This window comes from Ctenopharyngodon idella, chromosome 7, assembly GCF_019924925.1.
Source record: "Ctenopharyngodon idella isolate HZGC_01 chromosome 7, HZGC01, whole genome shotgun sequence".
NCBI lineage: Eukaryota > Metazoa > Chordata > Actinopteri > Cypriniformes > Xenocyprididae > Ctenopharyngodon > Ctenopharyngodon idella.
Genome location: NC_067226.1, coordinates 31,347,068 through 31,368,831, shown reverse-complemented (window position 1 = coordinate 31,368,831; position 21,764 = coordinate 31,347,068). Strand labels below are relative to the sequence as shown.

The window sequence follows — 21,764 nt, the reverse complement described above, 5'->3', positions numbered from 1 at the left end:
GTCAACAACCATGGAAAACTCAAATAATTAAAATGTTGTGCGGTGTTGCAGCTACAGATGTTGTTGGTTGAATACGGCTGTGCTCCAAAGGGTGAGCACGGCTAAGGTGGTACATCAAGTTCGTGGTATTACCAGTCTTGCATAATTTGCAGACGACATTGGTCTGACTACGGTCAGACTTATAATATCCAAAAAACTGCCATACTGGCGAGCTGACATTTCCTCTTTTATTTACAATTTCCTCGCTCGCTGCGGCACTCATTTTCTGCTTATCAGTTGCCGGTTACTGAAGAGGAATCCAGCAGACCAGCACGAGACAACAATATGGTGCAACCAAACATGATACTGTTACATGATTGGCTGTTAGCGTGTCACTCCCTACGTTGCTAGGTTACCAGAGAGCGAGTGCCTTTGTTAATGCAACCAAACTTGCTTCGCAACCTCTGTTTTCTTCCGACGAAGAATAAAAAAAATATCAAACGTTTTATCGAACACATTTTTTATTGATATCGATCACGTGTCTATCGCGATACATATCGTTATCGTTTTATCGCCCAGCCCTACGTTCAGCAGGGAATTTACTTATTTGTCCGAACAGACGGGTTAGAAACTCATTATTTTCAAATAATTATTTTTGCAATTCCATTGAGTGTCAGTGATGGCACAGACATGACCCTCTTGACCTTTAAAGGTGCATTAAGTGATTTCTGAGAAACTCTGTTGATATTTGAAATCGACACCCAAACAAACATACCCCTCCCTTATTTGCTCTGCACCCCAAATAGCAAACACACAATGCAACACATGCAACCACGAAAGCCTCATTTAGACTGTCAGTCCAAATCCGATTTTTGTGCATATCCGATTGGAATCTGATCATGTTTATCAAGTGTGAACTGCAAAAAATCACATGAAATGCGATTTTTACAAATCCATTTTGAGCTATATGTGGTTTGAAATCCCATTCAAATCACATTTCTGTCATGACAACTCGTGTTTAGCATGGTAATGGGTATGACAACCTTGATATATTTAGTTTTGGCGAATAGATCTGCTACACTGTTGCTGCTTTTGGTTATTGCTGCTGCTGCTGTTGGTTATTATTGCTGCTGCTGGTTATTGCTGCTGCTGCTGGTTATTATTGCTGCTTGCTGTTATTGCTGCTGCTTTTGGTTATTTCGGCTGCTGCTGTAATTGCTGCTGCTGCTGCTTCTGTTATTTCTGCTGCTGCTGTTATTGCTGCAGCTGTTATTACTGCTGCTGCTGCTTTTTATTATTTCCACTGCTGCTGTTATTGCTACAGCTGCTGTTGGTTATTGCTGCTGCTGCTGTTATTGGTGCAGCTGCTTCTGTTATTTCTGCTGCTTCTGTTATTGGTGCTGCTGCTTCTGTTATTGGTGCTGCTGCTTCTGTTATTGCTGCTGCTGCTTCTGTTATTGCTGCTGCTGCTGCTGTTATTGGTGCTGCTGCTTCTGTTATTTCTGCTGCTGCTGTTATTGCTGCAGCTGTTATTACTGCTGCTGTTGCTTTTGGTTATTAATTCTGCTGCTGCTGTTATTGCTACAGCTGCTGTTGGTTATTGCTGCTGCTGCTGCGGCTTTTGGTTATTGCTGCTGATGTTATTGCTGCTGCTGGTTATTATTGCTGCTGTTGGTTATTGCTGCTGATGATGTTATTGCTGCTGCTGCTGTTGGTTATTTCTGCTGCTGATGTTGTTGTTGCTGCTGCTGCTGCTGCTGCTGCTGTTGCTGCTGCTGCTGCTGCTGCTGCTGCTGCTGCTGCTGGTTGTTGCTGCTGCTGCTGCTGCTGTTGGTTATTGCTGCTGCTGCTGTTGGTTGTTGTTGTTGTTGTTGTTGTTGTTGTTGTTGTTGTTGTTGTTGTTGTTGTTGTTGTTGTTGTTGCTGCTGTTGCTGCTGTTGCTGCTGCTGCTGCTGCTGCTGCTGCTGCTGCTGCTGGTTATTATTGCTGCTGCTGATGTTATTGCTGCTGCTGCTGGTTATTATTGCTGCTGCTGCTGGTTATTATTGCTGCTGCTGCTGGTTATTATTGCTGCTGCTGCTGGTTATTATTGCTGCTGCTGATGTTATTGCTGCTGCTGCTGCTGGTTATTATTGCTGCTGCTGCTGTTGGTTATTGCTGCTGCTGATGTTATTGCTGCTGCTGCTGGATATTATTGCTGCTGCTGCTGTTGGTTATTTCTGCTGCTGATGTTGTTGCTGCTGCTGCTGGTTATTATTGCTGCTGCTATTGGTTATTGCTGCTGCTGTCAGCTGTGCCCTATAGAGAATAATGTGATTGCAAGCAGGTTGAGTTAAAGACTTACTAGCCTGCAGCAGCTAAAGTTTCATGACTGATCTTTGTATTTCTGGAAATCCTTTTCAGTCTAACTGCTTTAATTGTATTTTGTCATGGTTAACATCACTTTCTCTGCCACGTAGAATGTAAACATGTCAGACATTTGTCAGATACCTGAGTTTTGCTTTGGTTGTCTTGTCTGTGATAACACCAGAACGTGTGCATTGGTTTCATACTTCAGACAACATTCCTCCCAGCACATTCAAACCTGTCTGTGGCCACACCTGCATAAATGCGAGGCACACCTTGAACTATGACTATTGACATTTAAGACAGAAACAGACAGACAAGTGGGAACTAGGATGTGCATTGGTGTACTTCCAAGTTTATTTACTGCTGTTTACTGTATTGCGTCATTGCTACGTGGCTCATTGAACAAACTCTCTTCCTGTTTACCAGTCTGTGTATTTTGCTTTAATTTCATGATTTGTGGCCATAGGCCTCTTAAGTTTTTCAAAGCTGTCCTGTTGGCACGTTTTCTCAAGAAGATGAAAGCCATCTTAATTGATCCTCCTTTACCAGAGTTTAGAAAAACACTGTTAACTTAGAAAGATCAGGATATTGTTACTGACCTTTTCCCACCATTTGTTTATTGGCGGTGTCTTTTATACGATAGAGCAGCTTGAGGTTATACAGTCAGTATTTGCATATTATAGTCAGTGTTTGCACACATGCCCTTATTGTTGATTATATATTCGCCGTTTTAAAGTCAACATGAATCGCTGATTGCAACTCATTTTACTTCTGTACGGAATATAAACAGGACATTCAAATATATACTGCCGTTCAAATGTTTGGCTTGCGGATAATTGTTTTGAAAGGAGTCCCTTATGCTCACCAAAGCTGATCAAAATACTGTACAAACAGTAATATTGTGAAATATTATTACAATTTAAAAAAAAAAAAAAAAAAAAAAGTTTTTTATTTGAATATATTTTAAAGTGTAATTTATTCCTGTGATTAAAGCTGAATTTTCAGCATCATTACTCCAGTCTTCAGTGTCACTTGATCCTTCAGAAATCATTCTAATATGATGATTTGCTGCTCAGAAACATTTTTATTATTATCGATGTTGAAAACAGTTGTGCTGCTTCATATTTTTTTAGGATTCATTGATGAATAGAAAGTTCAAAAGAACAACATTATTTGTTTATTTTTTCAGCATTTATCTTTACTGTCACTTTTGTTCATTGCAATGTGTCTTTGCTGAATACAATTATTTTTTTATTTTTTTATTCTCAACCCCAGACTTTTCACAATAGAGTGTTGTGGATGAAAGGGCAAATAAGGGAGCAACTGAGGACTTGCACAGACTTACTGAATGCTGCCCTCTACTGGTGCAACAGGGTTATCAGGCAGATAGGCGGGTTGCTTAGGATCTTCTTTACAGCCTTATTGAAGCCCCTATTTGATCCATCATTTTATTTATTTTTTTATTATTATTTTTTTTTGCAGCTGACCCTACCAGAGGTAGTTACATTACAAACTTTTCTTTCTCTTTCAAAAAGATAGTCTTCTCCGGAAGCGGGCTGGTTTTGCGTCATGCACTGATGTTGCACTTAAGTATTAACCACATCCTTGTCAGGCAAACCCACACACAACTAAACTAGCTGAGTTTACTGCACATGACTGCAGGGAAAACAGTTGGGAGTGCACTTGCATGAAGTATTCAGAGTTCACTGAAAGGCAATGAAAAATAGTCTTTTAATATATCATCTTGAAGGAACACTTGGGTTACATATTTATATCACTGACACACTGCGATGTCTGTCTGAGTTGGCAGATTTTTAAAAACCTTCTTTAAGTACTAATGTTCCAAGTTTGCCTTCTTTGGTTTCAGTGGTATCAATGGTAACAAGTGATATAACCATCAAGTAAAATGTAATATCACATTTCTTTACACACTGAATATATATGTGTATGCATCTTAATCATTATTTTTATAAACATTTTTTAAGGTAAGACACATTTTTGTATGCATTTCTTAATTGTGCATATGACATTTTTAGGGGGTTATTCCTTTTGACATTTGGCAACCTTAACTAACTTATTGAGCCATAAAAGGTCATATTACTTAACCCTCTACGGACACAATGATGCTTGAGTTGCCTTTGGCTAGTAAATGTTTTATTTTACTCTCCAGACTTTATAGATGGAATGCAAGAACAATGCAATTAAAAAAATTCTACATAAATATAAAATATAAATTTCAAACACTAAAAGATGCAAATTCAACATTAAAAACACATGCAGCAGCAGGAATATTAGGCTGCTGTCCCTTTAAGACTAATGCACAATATACTGTTACACACAGCATAGTGACATAACTGACTGTGTTTATTTGCCAAGACGGGCATTTTGACATAATTTTGTGTGAAATTGTCTGTTCAAGCGCAAGACATGAAAGAGAGCTCAATTCAGTGCTCACATGCTGTAGGACGCAGCTGGGCGCGTGCTTTGGATGTGGGCGCGCACAAAACTTCTCACACAGCACACGCACAAGACTTTTGCATCCTCCTGCAATTGAATGTTTAAATTGGCAAGGCTTAAAAATGCGCGCAAATGAAAACTTTTATGACAAAGCAGCACTGGTCCGATTGGGACAGTGACAGTTATGTCAACGAGCCCTACATGTGCTCTCTCTTTCTTTCACGTTGACTGTGCATGCATGAGAGAAAGCGAGGGTAGGTAATGAAATCATATCTGCGCTAAACTCAATTACAGGCGACTGAAATCGTACAATTTACTAGCCATTGGCTAGTAAGACTTTTTTTAGTCGCCTCTCGTGAAATTTGTTCACATATGCGAGCGATTTACTTGCAATGTAGAGGGTTGATTACTTAATGTGACATTACCATATCATGAAGGTCTACAGTGGTTCTCTCTGTGATGTCATTTCCTGTTTTATGGTTTTGTTGTCATGTAACAAGATGGCCTGCATGCACTGATCTTAATGACTAGATTGCTCATAATGTCATACAAGTGAAGCCACCATATTGGTATTCCCTAGTATTCCCTCACGTTCTATTGAATTGATAGGAAATCATCTGATTTTAATGAGAAAACATTACCTAAGGAGTCAGCGTTTTATATCTGAAGTCTCCCTGTGCATTCTTACAGTGCAAACTTCCTAAACATTGACAGTGCCACTTGAAAGTTTGTGAACCCCTTGCAGAATCTGTGAAAATGTGAAAAATTTTAACAAAATAAAAGAGATAATACAAAATGCATGTTATTTTTTATTTAGTACTGTCCTGATTAAGATATTTTACATAAAAGATGTTTACATATAATCCACAAGACAAAAAATAGCTGAATTTATTACAATGACCCCATTCAGATGTTTTCACCCCCCGGCTCTTAATGCATCGTGTTTCCTTCTGGAGCATCAGTGAATGTTTGAACCTTTTTTTAATAGTTGTGTTTGAGTCCCTCAATTGTCCTCAGTGTGAAAAGATGGATCTCAAAATCATACAGTCACTGCTGGAAAGGGTTCAAATATGCAAAAAATGCTTGAAATCTGAAGAATCTGCAGGACCTGGAGCATTTTTCTGAAGAACGCTGGGCAATTTAACTGCTCAGAACAAACAAGAGACTCATGAACAACCATCACAAAACAAAAAAACAGTCGTAGATCATCCAGGTAACCACACACAGTATTAAGAATCAATGGTTCACAAACTTTTGAATGGGGTCATTTTAATAAATTCAGCTATTTTTTTGCCTTGTGATTTATATGTAAACATCTTTTATGTAAAATATCTTACTCAGGACAGTACTACATAAAAAATAACATGCATTTTGTATTATCTCTTTTATTTTGTTAAAATTTTTCACATTTTCACAGATTCTGCAAGTGGTTCACAAACTTTCAAGTGGCACTGTATATGGTCATTTGTTTAAAGTCAGAAATATATTCATTTATATAGAAGAGTGCCTGCATGTTGAATATACGTGTTATGGTTAGTCAACAAAAGTTGTTTAAATATTAGTGATATTTTAAAGTGAAACTGCAATAAAAATAACTGTAAAAAAGTCTAATTATTCATTTGGCAAATTGTTTATAATTTACACCACATTTTTTACTTTATACCTGAACCCTATAAACAATATCAAAAATTTTCATTCAGAAATTGAAAAAAAACCCAGTCATCTTAGTAGACATGTAGGCTATTCAAGTCATTGTCTGTAGGAACTGTATTTATTTTTAAATAAAAATAAAATTAACCAAAATTAATTTATATTTTGGAAAAAAAAAAGAAAAAGAAAAAAAGAGCAACAGGTCCCTGACCTTTAATACATGATGTAATGACTATAGCTCAAAAATATTTAAGCAAATTTGCAGGTGGTCAATAAAAAAAACTTCTGTCTCCATAGGCACAAGTGATCCATATGTGAAGTTCAAACTGGATGGGAAGACCTTGTACAAAAGTAAAGTGGTGTATAAGAATCTCAACCCTGTCTGGAATGAGTCCTTCTCCTTCCCGATCCGCAACCTGGACCAGAAACTCTTCATCAAGGTATGTTTACTTTGCTGTGGCATAAATGCGTTAACTTTGTGATGTGCTATGTTGGTACATTAAGCAGTCCCATCCATCGATTATTCAGGTTTACGATCGAGATCTGACAACAGATGACTTCATGGGGTCCTGCGGTGTTGTGCTGAATAAACTGGAACTTGAAAAGTAAGTCAATCCAAAATGTTTGTGTTCATGGTGAAAGCAAGAGTGTGGTTTCTGATGCTTTTGTTCTGTCTGTTCGACAGGACCAGCGAGATGGTGCTTCCCTTGGACGACCCCAACAGCCTGGAGGACGATATGGGGGTCATAGTCATCGATATCTGCTTATCTGTGAGGGACGGCAAAAACAAAAAACATGTAAGCGACTTATTGAATTTAAAGAGAATTTCAACAACTAGCTAACTAAACGTTTGCTGCTTGTGTTCACATTATTTGTTTCTGTTATGAAGAGATGGGTCAAGAGGAAAACAAGGAGCCTGACGGTGAGAAGGTTTAGTTTTGAATGACATCTAATCTCTTACTAATCGTTTCTTGATTCTTGGCTGGTTGTGTCAGCACTCTCTCATGAATTTATCCGAATACTAATAATATATTCCAAGCAAATTATTCCACAAACAATGATGTCTATATGTTAAAAGATTAGTTCACTTTCAAATGACTTTCTTGTTTCTGACAAAGACAATCTGAGAAATATTAATAAACATCCTGACGCATCCGAGCTTTAAAATGGCAGTAATGCGTTACCAAACGAGTATGAGCTGAAGAAAGTGCCTCCATCCACATCCATCCATCATAAACATATTCCACGTGGCTGCGGAGGGTTAATAAAGGCCTTGAGGTGATTTTCATTTGAAAGTGAACTAATCCTTTAATGTACATGCAAAGACAATAAAGATTAAAGCAAACTAAAATTCACAACCAATATAACAGTGGTTCTCAACTTGATTGTATTTATTTATTTTGCACATCAAATGGTGGCCAAAATGTTTTTTTGAACCTTGATGGTTTCCTGCTCTCGGTAGCCAATAATAGACCACAGAAAGCACATTGTGGTCTATTGCAAATAGAATGAGGCCGTGCCGCCCAACCTGACCATGCTGGCATCAGCCTAACTTGACTAGCTTTTACCAAGTGAGTTTAATCGGAAGCATGAACTGTGATGTCATTAACTAAAGATATATAAAGTGTTATTTCCCTTTCAATTTTAAAAGTTGATAAGTCTATTTATTTTGCTAGATTAACTATGCATGCATTTCAGGGCTTGACATTAAGCCTTGTCATGTGTTTGTCCTTCGGTCATTCACTTGTCTAAGTAACTTTAGTTAGTGTGTAATGTTGCTGTTTGAGCATAAACAACGTCTGCAAAGATACGACGCTCAAAGTTCAAAGCAAAGGAGATATTTTCTTTTACAGAAATCGCTTTTTAAGGACTACAACAAACGGCTGGTAGGGACTACAACGAGCTTCTTCCCGAGTTGGTGACATCACTAACCCTAACATTTAAATAAACCCTGCCCCGAGAACACACAGCAAAGGGGGTGAGGCCATGTTGGGCTGCTTTAGAGAAGAGGAAGAGTTGTTGTAGTAGAGTGTTGTTGACAGGCAGTCATTTTACGCCAGACTGCTTCACAAACGAGGGTCAATTCAACACTGGATTTGCACAAAAGGTTAACTTGACGGCACATGCTAGTCGATGAGTTGAATCAACTCCACAGCAACTACATAAATTTATCCACTAAACCATTCAGAAACGTCCAGTTGTAACTTCTTCCTGAGTCTCTCCATCAGTGTCCAACTCCGGTTTGAACAATGTAAGGCTGAACACCGTTACTGACAATCCTCATTTTGGCTGCGTGAGATTCTCCCGCTTTGTTGTTGTTGAGCAACCGAAGTGTGAGCTGTTAAAGCTCCTCCCTCTTCTGGAAAGCGGACCGGGAGCAGCAGCTCATTTGCATTTAAAGGGACCCACACAAAAACGGCTTGTTTTTGCTCACACCCAAATAGACGTTTTAATTGGGCTACTTGTCCAGTTTAAAAAAATCCACTTGTCCCGGACAAGCGTTAATGTTTAGCCCTGCATTTTATTATTTGCATTTAGAATTCTTTTTCCCTGCAACCCACTAGTTGAGAACCACTGCGATTATAGTATCCAGAAACTTTGCATAAGAGTTTTCAATATCACATCCCAATATTTTTACTGATCCTCAGGGAAGTACAACAGAGCATAGCAGACGTCTCACAGAGTCACTAAAGAAGAGTCAACTCTGGACCGGCGTCTTTACCATCACTCTGGTGGAGGGGCGGGATTTGCCGCTGGATGGACAGGGCGACGTGTTTGTTCGCTTCAAACTGGGAGATCAGAAATATAAAAGCAAGGTACTTGTATGACCTGTTCAGCTCTTCGCTGATGTAGTTACAAACTCCTTAATGTCATATAAACATTACAGATTTAAAAAGCAATTTAATTAGCAAAGCAGTTTTTCTGCTGTAAGTTTGCCGTCATTTTCACAGAATCAAGTGAAGAAGGTCAACACACAGTGGAGAGAAAAGTTTGACTTCAACCAGTTCCCTGACGGGTCCAGTATTCTGGAGATTGAAGTGGTGGGAAAAGAGGGACGGAAAAATGAGGAATGTTATGGACAGTGAGTTCAAGAAATCTTCAAGAAATGTTCAAAATAAAATAAGCTCTATTGAGTCGACATAATATCAATCACATCTGAAAAGAATGTTGTTTTTGACAGTTTATAGTAAGGCACTAGAAGTGGAAGCATCGGCCGAATAATTATGTGTTAAAATGTATGCTCTTTCTAAAGTATAGCCACAAGACTGTATACATTGTGTCATGAGACTAGTTTGTCCAAAGTTATACAGTGTCCAATATTTCAACTCCTGCCATGACTATATAAAACCAGTCGATGCACATTGCAAGGATACAAGGATATTTTTTACATTGAAGTAAAAATATAACTATAGGAAATGCATAACTAGTACTTATATACATACACTACCGTTTAAAAATGTGGCGTCACACTTTTTTTGTTGTTGAAAGAAAGAAATTATTACTTTTGTTCAGCAAGGATGCATTAAATTGATCAAAATTTCAAATAAACATTGTTCTTTTGACCTTTCTATTTAAAGAATCCTGGGGAGAAAAAATATATCACGATTTCCACTTTTTTATTTAGCAGCACAACTGTTTTCAACATTGATAATAATAAATGTTTTTTGAGCAGCAAATCATCATATTAGAATGATTTCTGAAGGATCATGTGACACTGAAGACTGGAGTAATGATGCTGAAAATTCAGATTTGGTCACTGGAATAAATAGACATATTTAAATGATATGTTACTTTGAGGTTGAACTAATATTTAACAATATTACTGTTTTAACTGTATTTTTGATCAAATAAATGCAGCCTTGGTGAGCAGAAGAGACTTCTTTCAAGAACTTAAAAATTACCAACCCAAACCAAACAGTAGTGAACACCTATAAAAGTAGTTACACCACAAAACATGATGAATTTTACAGCTCAAATAATTTCAAATCATATTCTTCATAATTAATTTAAGTGGTTTAACAAAAATACAGGTCACACTTTAGTTTAGGGTCCAATTCTCACTATTAACTACGACTTTTGCCTCAATGAACTCCTAATTACTGCTTATTAGTAGTTAGTAAGGTAGTTGTTGAGTTTGTTGGGTAAGATTAAGGGGTGTAGAATATGATCATGCAGAATAAGGCATTAATATGTGCTTTATAAGTACTAATAAACAGCCAATATCCTAGTAATATGCATGCTAATAAGCAACTAGTTAATAGTGAGAATTGGACCCTAAACTAAAGTGTTACAAATTGAAATTATTCCTGTGGTAATCAACATTTATACCACAAATGCTGTCAATAGAGCTTAGCTTGAATTAATCTCAGAACATTAAACTCAAAAGACTTTCTCAGGGAACGAATTTCCTGCTTGTAAAGACTGGTTTTGTGTTTAAGGCCTTTTGTGTCTGTGCACATTTGCAGAAATGAGATCAGCTTGTCCGGGCTTCCACTGAACAAACCCACACTGTTTACATGTGAGCTGGACCCGGGCAGAGGCAAGCTGGTGTTCCTCGTCACTCCCACTCCCTGCACTGGAGCTTCCATCACGGATCTCGTCGCCCCTCCGCTGGAAGAGCCTCATGAGAGAGATAATATGCTGGTTAAATACGTATGTTAATCCGCCCACTCTACCGCATTACTTCTTTGAGCATAGTACACAGTATATACTGCATATGGTATTTTGTGTATAACAATAATCCTGATCCCTCTTAAAAAAATTTCTTGGCAGAGTATCAAGAACTCCCTGAAGGACATAAGAGATGTTGGTTTTCTTCAGGTTAAAGTGATCAAGGCCACTGACCTCATGGCTGCTGATCTAAATGGTATTATTTATTATTTGTTGATTACCTAGAGCTTTTTTTTTAGTTGTGAGCATCAACAGCCACATTCATCGGATCTTCTGTATATTTTTAGGAAAGAGTGACCCATTTTGTGTCCTGGAATTGGGAAACAACCGGCTACAGACCCACACCATATACAAAACCCTCAACCCTGAGTGGAATAAAGTCTTTACTTTGTCAGTATCACCATAACTGTACTAATGTACACTAACGTTCAAAACTTTAGGGTCAGGAAGACTTTTTTTAAAGAAATTAAGATATGTATTCTGCAAAGGATGCATTAAATTGAATAAAAATGACAGTAAAGACATGTATAATGTTACAGAACTTTTCTATTTCAAATAAATGCTGTTCTTTCTAACTTTTTTCAACTTCGATAATAATAAAAAAAAATTAGAAAAAAGATCATATTAGAATAATTTCTGAAGGATCATGTGACACTGAAGACTGGAGTAATGATGCTGAAAATTCAGCTTTGGTCACAGGAATAAATTACATTTTAAATATATACTCAAATAGAAAACAGTTAATTTAAATTGTAATAATATTTCACAATATTACTGTATTTTTCCTTGGTGGAAACATCTTACAGACCCCAAACTTTTGAACAGTAACCAATGTCAACTCTATATTTACAGGTATATTAAATTAATAGTGACATTTATTGAATTTCTCTTTACGAGCAGCCCGGTAAAAGACATTCATGAAGTTCTGGAAGTGACTGTGTTTGATGAGGATGGCGACAAAGCCCCAGATTTCTTGGGGAAGGTGGCTCTTCCTTTACTTTCAGTAAGTGCAGAATATTGACATTCTTCTTTGCATTGAGAGCAAAACATCTTAATTGATTAGAACTGATATATTAATATGTTTGAATTTAGTTTAATGTTTCTTGTTGCAACAGATTCGTAATGGTCAGCAGGTTGCTTGTCCTCTGAGGAAAGAGAACTTGGGAGGACTGTCTAAAGGAGCCATAATACTGGAGCTGGAAGTCATCTACAATTCTGTGAGTCTTGACAGATATCAACTGAGAGATTATGCCTTTAATCTATAGTTTAATTAGTCTTTCTTAGTAATTCATTTAGCACAAAACCTAAATTAAGTTTACCTATTAATTTTGAATGTACTACAATTCATGCACTGCTACACACTACATTATGCCTTCAGTGGCTTTATGTGCAATAAATACATTTCAAAGTACAATATATATATTTAAATGTGATATATACGTATTTAATGTGTAATAGTAAATAAAAGTAAATATTTGATTAATAATTGTTAGGCAGTATATTTATGCATGATATTGTATATATGTATGGATTGTGTATATACAGTGTACTTCTCTATATATAATTTTAATTCTTAAATTTTTACTTTTTTTTTGTATGTTCATATACAGTATAAGTGTCTCTTGCTCTCTGAGAGTTGCCACTCTAAATTTCTTTGTATTATATACAATGACATTAAAGCATCTTACTTACAGAATATGAGGAAAAAAAGTTGAGCAAATAAAGTATCTGTGAAATATTTAATATGTTTAGATATTGGGTATATTTTTAATGTTTGTTTGATCAATGTTTTGACCAGGTCAAAGCAAGCATTAGGACCTTCACGCCCAGAGAACAGAAGTTTCTTGAGGACAATGTCAAGTTTTCTAAGAAGGTATGATGTTCAGAGGCTCTATAGCTGGAGTTTTCAAGTCAAAGACAGTGGGCCTCCCTTTTGACATAATATACAAAATGGCGCCTCCCCACCCCCCAATATTTACTAATTTTCAATAGCGATCAGTGCACCGAGCGCGCGGCACACACATGGTTTGTTTGCGCATAAATAATAACGGACTCTCATCTCCTCATCTATCAAAACTTTACTAGCTTTACGACACTGGTTTGCTTTATCCAACTGAGAGATGTAATTTGCGTATCACATGCTCATGCAGCGGTTGGGTGTTTTAAACCCCGCCGTTCAGTCTGTATTTCACAGCATGATGAGAAATGGCTTGGGCTGCTCTGAAACAATCACAGAATAGGAGAGAGATCGTGCTTTGAAGCCAAATACACTATTCTTTCCGCCATCTCTGATGAAATTGGCTGTGTTTTCTCTGCATTTTAGGGCTGTTTTGGACTGACTGTTTGAATGTGTTCGCTTATGGTTTAAAATGATCTGATCAAAAACAGAGGAGTGGAAACATAACAACGTCTCTTGTCAAAAAACCTGCTTTTTGGTTTTTAAAATTTTTTTTTTTTTCGTTATAATGTATTGATTTAAATTATTATTATTATTATTATTATTATTATTATTATTATGAATAATTATTCAATTATTATTATTATCATTAATTATTTTATTTATTTTACCACTCTGCGCCCCAGACTTTTAAAACCCCTGCTAGCATCAGTATAGTATATACAGTCAAACCAGAAATTATTCAGACATTTTTGATATTTTTGATATATTTTTACAAGTGGGTGCAGGACACTAGAGTTAATTTATGTAAATGATAACAGGGTCATTTAGAAAATAGGCGTGGTAAAATATACTCAAAAGCCTATAAATCCTAAAAGAAAACTCAGAACTTCACGAAATTAAGTGAGCACATGCAGCATATGACTCTAAAGAAGCATGCCAACTTTTATGGAGATCGGACCATAGGTGGTGCTATAACTGTTAAAAAGCTTTAAAAAACATATTTTTAATGGTTTTGGATGAAAATGTATATAACTTTGGGTGTGGTCGACTTATTTTCATGGGAGTCACGTCCTTAGACTCCTGAAACCTTGTCGAGTCCAACGATTCCAGACATGCCAGGTTTCGGTTTATGGTTTGTGCAACGTAGCGCTTAAAAACTTTTGCGAATATCTTCAAAACCGTTAGTCCGATCGAGAAGAAAACAGCATAGGAAACACGAAACCTAAGTTGGTTAACTAAAAGCTATAGCCCAAATGTCATAATTTTGATAGGAAGTGCCAATCAAAGTTGCTCATGAGTAATTTTTTATGCTCTCATATATATAAGTATCTATAACTTCAAAATGAAATGAGATATTTTCACCAAAATTAACACGCATATGTATGGGCACACTCTGAGGACACCCCCCCCAAAAAAGTGGTGGAGATCAGGCAATAGGTGGCGCTATAACTGTCAAAAAACCTTTAAAAACCATAATTTTTCTTACTAAATTGCCTGTATTGGCTGTAAATGGCCTTTTCCATCTATGATCTAAGTGCTTACATGCTTGCTAAATGAAATATAATACCTGTTTATGTGCTTAAAGGCCTTAAATGCTTGAACCCCGATAAATGCTGCTTGCAGCTTTAATTAAGATTCATTTTTTAATTTTTTGAACAGTTTAACTCTGAGATCTTGTCATATTTTATTACCATTTCTTTTAAACTATACTGAATAAACTGTATTAATGAATGAAATGTTCAAGGTGTCTGAATAAATTTTGGTTTGACTGTAGCATGAGTTGGGTAACATCCACACAGAAAAGAAATTTTCAGTAGTATCTTTTCGAAAAATATGAGCAGCTAATTGGTATATCAACAGGTTCTTGCCAGGAATGTTGTTCGCGTGAGGAACCTTTATCGTGCAGTGTGCCACGTCAACCAGTTCATCAAAAGCTGTTTCCAGTGGGAAAGCGTGCAGAGGAGCATCATAGCATTTCTGGTCAGTCTCATTCATGATTTATTTTTGTGGTCATGTGCTATGTGATTCAGCAATAAATCTGTTTTACTTTTTTATAGCAGCTTATCTTACAGTTAAGACTTGTGGTTTCAGATGGTACTAATTCAGTACCATGGTATCATTATATTCATATACTCTGATATTTGCATAGTATTGGCAAAAGGTATTTCAAAGAATACCACGGTACCATGTCCAGCAAAATGTAAATGCTTTGTAGTACTTTTCTGTTATCTAGTAAAACATTTTGGATGGTCACCTTTAGACATTCTGTTGACTATAAGTAACATTGCACCTGTCTATTTATTCTACTAACCCAAAACCTAACCTAGTCTACTAATACTTTAAAGACCTACATCTTCAATGTGTTCTCCTGCAGGTCTTTCTTCTTACAGTGTGGTACTGGGATTTCTACATGCTGCCCATGTTCATGGTCCTTCTCATCACATGGAACTATCTCCAGATTGCTTCTGAGAGAGTCACCAGAGACCTAGTGGGTGATTTTTGGCTTAATTGCACATTTTAGTAAGACTGCAGACAACCAGCTTGTTTTGTCTTTCATAACAGAACATCAAACAGAGTTTCAGCTATGAATTTAAGCCCTGTTTACTCCTGGTATTAAGATGATTTTTTTTTTTTGTCGATCAGATCACAAGTGGACGACGTTAAATACAGGTGTAAACGGGGTGTAAAACATTTGAGCTTGTCCACTTTCGACCACTTCCAGAGGTAGTTGAAAACACATTCATCCGAATTGCTTTCAAACAGCCACAAAAGACTCTCTGCCTACTGACCTAACGCGTAAACATTATGGGGAGCATGCTAGGCCAGACAGGATGTAAATGTTGTTGGCTGAAGATCCAAGTTTGGTTTGAAGAGGAAAAATGTACCAAGCACAATGTTCTCTCACCATTCCTGATTTCTTTACAGCATTCGGCGTAATCTTGTGGCTATCAGAGCAGAAATGAAAGCTGATGCTCTCCGTATGTTTTTCCGTCGTCTCTGGTCACGTTCATCTGTAAATTGTGTGAGCTTACTTTGTCCATTAGATTAAAAGATATGAAAAAGCCCATAGACCCTCCCCTCGAAGGGACAAAAGTGGTTGAAAGTGGACAAAAGACACCACATGTAACTGGGAATGTGTCTTCCTCGTCTTCTTGTGATCCGATTGACCAAAATGCATCTTCATACCAGATGTAAACGGGGCCTAAGTTTAGCATTTGTTCTACTGGTTTGAAACGGACTGTAAATGTGACATGAATGAGCAGAGTTTGAGTTCCTCTATGTATCGTCATCTCTTTAAAAGCATTCTCTTAACAAGACCTTGCTAACTTTCATTTTAAAATTATTAAAAAATAAAGCCTTTCTCTTGCAGGACACCATGGAGTTATATGAAGAAGAAGATGAAGATGAAAAGGTATGATTCTTTCCAGTTCACAAATTTCCTCACATTCATTCATTCCAATAAATAAGAATGCCATTTTATGTCCTAGGTCTTTAGTTTTGATTTAAAATGTGTCTTCTTGTAGGAATCTGAAAGAAAAGGTTTGATGGAGAAAATCCACATGGTTCAAGAGATTGTCATTACAGTCCAGAACCTTCTGGAAGAGATAGCATGCTTTGGTGAAAGAATAAAGAAGTATGTGTTGTTTTTACTCCTTCATGTACATTTCTGCTCTCACGTACAGTATTATGTTTGTCAATTTGTAATAGATATTGAGAGAATAGAGCTAAATGCATAAAATACACACTACTGTTCAGAAGTCTCTTATGTTCACTAAGAATGCATTAAACAAATATCCAAAAGAATGCATGGATATATTTCATTTATTTTGAAAATTAGCACAATTCCATTGACCCAGAAGCTTATATCATGAAAGAATATTTGAACTCTTTTAGCAAGATGACGCCCTCCAAAAGACGAATTAATTTCATTGTACTTATTGTAAAACTGCAACATGTCTTTCTTTCTTTTTTTCTCCTCAGTACATTCAACTGGTCAGTGCCGTTCTTGTCTAATTTGGCCTTTCTGGTTCTCATTATGGCCACAGTGATCACTTACTTTATTCCAGTACGCTACATTATTTTATTATGGGGTAAGATTACAGCTGTGTTACTTTCTAACAATGAAATATGTTTTCTTTCAAATCAGTGAAACCATTGATCTCTAGGCAAATTGAAAACAAATACAAAAGTTCCTTAGACTGTGCTGTGAAATCTAGAGATATCAGTACTATTTTTATTGTAATTTTTATTCAACTTAATTATCAGTTATCAGTACTAGAGATTGTTCAGCATTATGTTCATTCTTTTAGGTATACATAAATTCACAAAGAAACTGCGCAATCCTTATGCCATTGAAAACAATGAGGTGATGGATTTCCTCTCCAGAGTGCCTTCAGATGTCCAAATGGTAATTACCACAGAATTTACTAAAAATAAGGACTATACACTAAAATGGTGGAATCTGTAAACTTTCCGCTTTTTTATGTCGTAATGTGATGTTTTGTGTATGGATAAGATCATTGCCCATTTATCAATAGGTATAAATATGTCAATATAATTTAAAGGTCCTGGCAAGTTTTCCCAAAAAAGTTAACACCTAAAGAAATAACTAGTATTTTTATTGTACATAAATTGAGTTGCCCTCTCACATTGGCTGCCATGACCAGTCATATAACTCATCCTACAATTGAACACAATAATAAACAAACTTCTCTTAATTCAGACTCTGACAAAAAGTCTGGTTTCCACCACAGAATAAAAACAAAAAAAGGTAATTGCGACTTTTTCTCACAATTCTAACTTTTTTCTCATAATTGCGTGTTTGTCTCACAGTACCTCACCAAGAAAAAAAAGTCAGAATTGTAAAAAATAAAGTTAGAATTACGAGATATAAATTCCCAATTGTGATAAACAAAAGTCAGAATTGCAATTCTGACTTTAAGTTTATAACTCAAAATTCTGATATAAACTCACAATTTCAAGGAAAAAAGTCAGAATTGTGAGATATAAACTTGCAATTGTGAGTTATAAGGTCTGAATTGTGAGATAAAGTGTCACAATTTTGTTTTTTTTATTCCATGGCGGAAACAAGCTTCCATAGAAAGGGCTTTAAGAGCTGGTATAAAACTGTTAATAGTTAGGGTTGGGTATCGTTTGAATTTCAGTGATTCTGATTATCAATTATGATTCTTATCGATTCCTATTTTAGATTCCAATAAGGTATCATTCACATTTATTCTAAGTCTTTTTGCAAAACATTTAATTTTAGCTGAATACCATGAACAAAAATCAACAGGCTAAAGAACACTATGGTTTAAAAATACCATAGCAAAAACAACTGGCCTAACTAATATACATTTCAAGCATTACTTAAGACAAGTAAACACTCAATAAACAAATCACAAAGTGAAATGAAATAGTGTTTTAAGATTTCCAGCTAGGTCTAGTATTTAGGTACAGAAACTAATGAAATGTAAAATAACACTGCACTTAATAAATAAATTATACATAATAAATTATACATATACACAAATATAGTTACAAAACTTATTCAGCCAAGAACAGAGAGTGAATTTTCTCTTTGTATTTTGTTGTTTGATTAACATTAAAAAGACAGACGGCAGAAGGATTATTAGGCTGCTGTCACTTTAAGACCTAATGCACAGATCCAATATACTGTTAGACCTGTGTTTACATTCACTTAAGGCAAAACCGACTGTGTTTACAAGGATATTTTGACATAATTTTGTGTGTATTTGTCCGTTCAAGTGCAAGAAGACGTGAAAGAGAACTCAGTTCAGTATTTGTGCACTATATGAGAGGCGGCTTTCTGTGTGCACGCTTTGGATGTGTGCGCAGCACAGAAAACAGTGCGCAAGACTTCTCACGCCTGAATGCATGGTTTGAAATCACATTAAAGGGTTAGTTCACCCAAAAATGAAAATTCTGTCATTTATTACTCACCCTCATGTCGTTCCACACCTGTAAGACCTTCATTCACCTTCGGAACGCAAATTAAGATATTTTTGTTGAAATCCGATGGCTCAGTGAAGCCTGCATAGCCAGCAATGACATTTCCTCTCTCAAGATCCATTAATGTACTAAAAACATATTTAAATCAGTTCATGTGAGTACAGTGGTTCAATATTAATATTATAAAGCGACGAGAATATTTTTGGTGCAGCAAAAAAACAAAATAACGACTTATATAGTGATGGCCGATTTCAAAAAACAGCGTTATGAATCTTGTGTCGAATCATGATTCGGATCGCATATCAAACTGATAAAACTGCTGAAATCACGTGACTTTGGCGCTCCGAACCGCTGATTCGACACGCTGATTCATAACTCCCATAACAGTGTTTTGAAATCGGCCATCACTATATAAGTCGTTATTTTGTTTTTTTGCTGCACCAAAAATATTCTCGTCGCTTTATAATATTAATTTTGAACCACTGTACTCACATGAACTGATTTAAATATGTTTTTAGTACATTAATGGATCTTGAGAGAGGAAATGTCATTGCTGGCTATGGAGGCCTCACTGAGCCATCGGATTTCAACAAAAATATCTTAATTTGCGTTCCGAAGATTAACGAAGGTCTTACGGGTGTGGAACGCCATGAGGGTGAGTAATAAATTACATTATTTTCATTTTTGGGTGAACTAACCCTTTAAAATGAACACAAAGGAATCGATAAGAGGAATCGAAATTTAAATTTTATAACAAGTATCCGATTCCTGTTGCTGTCTGCGTTTCCATCGCGGTCTAAAGTACCATAAAGATTAGTCTGGTGACCTAGGATTGCGCGCGACTTTCCAGTTCCCACTGGATTTCTGGAAGCCTAAACCTCGTCGTCGGTCCATCAGTCATAATTCTTATACTCCATTGTTGATTCGAATAGCAAACAATTCATACTGCACACACCGCAACAAACTTTTAAAAATGGTGGTTGAAATAAAATGCTACAGAGTCAACCAATCAAAAGTCCAATCAAAAGCCCAAGTCCCACCCCCAGAAGTTCCTGAAATTTGAAAAAGTACTACCTCACGAGCAGGGACTTTCTGAGGGGGAATTTTTATCTGGAACTTCATTTAGACCCTGGTACCTGCAGTCGAAACACAGTGCCACCCCAAAGTCCCTAGTTCCTGGCTTCCTGCGGTGGAAACGTGGCTTTAGATGCCTAAATGTTCTGCCTTTTCTCAGTTTGCTCATTTATCTTGAAGCTTCTGGCGTCTTGAATTGTTTTTCTTCTTCATTCAGGCGCAGTACACCGAACTGAGCAGCTGTGGTTTTCACAGTCCCTACAGGAAAAGGAGAGCATCACCGTAGACACTAGAAAGGGAAACACTGATCTCCTGAGAACATTCTGTGTGAAGAACCTTTGAAGGTGCCAGGACTCGACGGCCAGGGAATGATTTGAACATGTATTTAAAAAGGTGAATTGCAGTTGATCTGCTTATTTTATTCGAATGAACTGAAATCATCCCCATCAGATGGTCCGGTCTTTACCGCTGGGTCGAGCTGAAGCACCTTGGTTAATGACACAGACGCATATCAACACTCATATCATAAAGCAGCAGCTCTGTTGCGTTGAGTGATGAAGAAATGTAACCTGATAAACTGAATGGTAAAAATATACACCACACCGGGCCTCAAATATTCATCTGTAGATGCAATGCCTGAACGACACATCATATACAGTATGAGTGCAATACAATGTAATGCTTTGCTTTTGCTATTTTATACTTCATTTTGTTTTTTCAGTCTTGTAAAATGTGTTTTGTAAAGTCTCATTCTATACAAGCCACATATTTTTTGTTGAACAGAGAACTAAATTTATATTGTAACAAAGTTTTCCATATGTGGTTTAGTTCTTTTGAACTTATTTTTATTATGCACACAAGTCTTTCTAATCTTTTATTTACATCTTAATTATTGCAGGGGGGAAAAAATCGCAACACACATGAAAATGAGTGCATTGAAAGTGCCTTTGACAAACTCTAGTTGTGAAAACTGATTTTTAACTACACTCTCCTCTTAAAAATTGTATTTTTGTGCAATATGTTGTTTTGTATATCGAATGGTACAGTAATTGTAGATGAGAGACTGCAAGTACACTTCTGATTTGTATTTTCCAGTGTTTTCTTCTGCTCAGGTGGATATTATGTATATCACAGATGTTATCGAATGGTTATTTTGGTACTCTTTGATACTATGTTGACAGTATACTTTTCCATTTTGTATTACAATCATTACTTATACATACTTAATGACAGAGATGGTTTGGTGTGTACTTCTCATAAGACTTTATTTCTTATTACAGAATAAGCACAATAAATGCAGATCTGTAAGTAAGAATGTGATTAAAGAAACCCTTCAAAAGTCCTTACACAATGGTTGTTTGAGAATATTCAGCCACACAGTGGCAGTGTTTTCCTTTAATGGGAACCCTCCTGCCCTTCATCTTTTGCTCTACTGAAAAAGCTGAACATCTGATCAGGGGTGCGTTTCTCAAAGGCAATATGGTCGCAAGTTCCGTCGTTACCAACAGAGATCAATGGAAATTCAGACTATAGTTGGCTAATGATGCCTTTAGGAAATGCACCCCTGTCTAGCTATTCAAGAACTATAAGGGTTAGTTCAAACAAAAATAAAAGTCCTGTCACCATAATAAGAGTGTTTCAGGAAACCCCCCCCCCCCCCCCCAAAAAAAGTAATTTTAGCACATTTTAATGGGTTTTAGTTAAATGCCAA

At 36.5% G+C, this 21,764-nt stretch overlaps 1 protein-coding gene across 4 annotated transcripts in view; it reads left to right on the top strand.

Annotated features, from left to right (window-relative positions):
- The window catches only part of mctp2b (multiple C2 domains, transmembrane 2b), a 34,635-nt gene extending 13,240 nt beyond the window's left edge, over nt 1–21,395 (top strand). For 3 of the 4 annotated variants that reach the window (XM_051900611.1, XM_051900609.1, XM_051900612.1), the window contains 19 exons: nt 6,733–6,875; nt 6,964–7,040; nt 7,121–7,232; nt 7,325–7,357; nt 9,084–9,251; nt 9,387–9,517; nt 10,902–11,088; nt 11,209–11,302; nt 11,394–11,496; nt 12,007–12,109; nt 12,222–12,323; nt 12,905–12,979; nt 14,867–14,986; nt 15,381–15,494; nt 16,377–16,418; nt 16,531–16,640; nt 16,988–17,097; nt 17,317–17,414; nt 20,271–21,395. In XM_051900611.1, coding sequence (XP_051756571.1) covers nt 6,733–6,875; nt 6,964–7,040; nt 7,121–7,232; nt 7,325–7,357; nt 9,084–9,251; nt 9,387–9,517; nt 10,902–11,088; nt 11,209–11,302; nt 11,394–11,496; nt 12,007–12,109; nt 12,222–12,323; nt 12,905–12,979; nt 14,867–14,986; nt 15,381–15,494; nt 16,377–16,418; nt 16,531–16,640; nt 16,988–17,097; nt 17,317–17,414; nt 20,271–20,339 — 1,991 coding nt within the window. In that variant the 3' untranslated portion in view covers nt 20,340–21,395. The remainder of the gene's footprint in view (nt 1–6,732; nt 6,876–6,963; nt 7,041–7,120; nt 7,233–7,324; nt 7,358–9,083; nt 9,252–9,386; nt 9,518–10,901; nt 11,089–11,208; nt 11,303–11,393; nt 11,497–12,006; nt 12,110–12,221; nt 12,324–12,904; nt 12,980–14,866; nt 14,987–15,380; nt 15,495–16,376; nt 16,419–16,530; nt 16,641–16,987; nt 17,098–17,316; nt 17,415–20,270) is intronic. The other variant, XM_051900610.1, reaches the window with a different exon arrangement.
- Nucleotides 21,396–21,764: the final 369 nt, after the last annotated feature.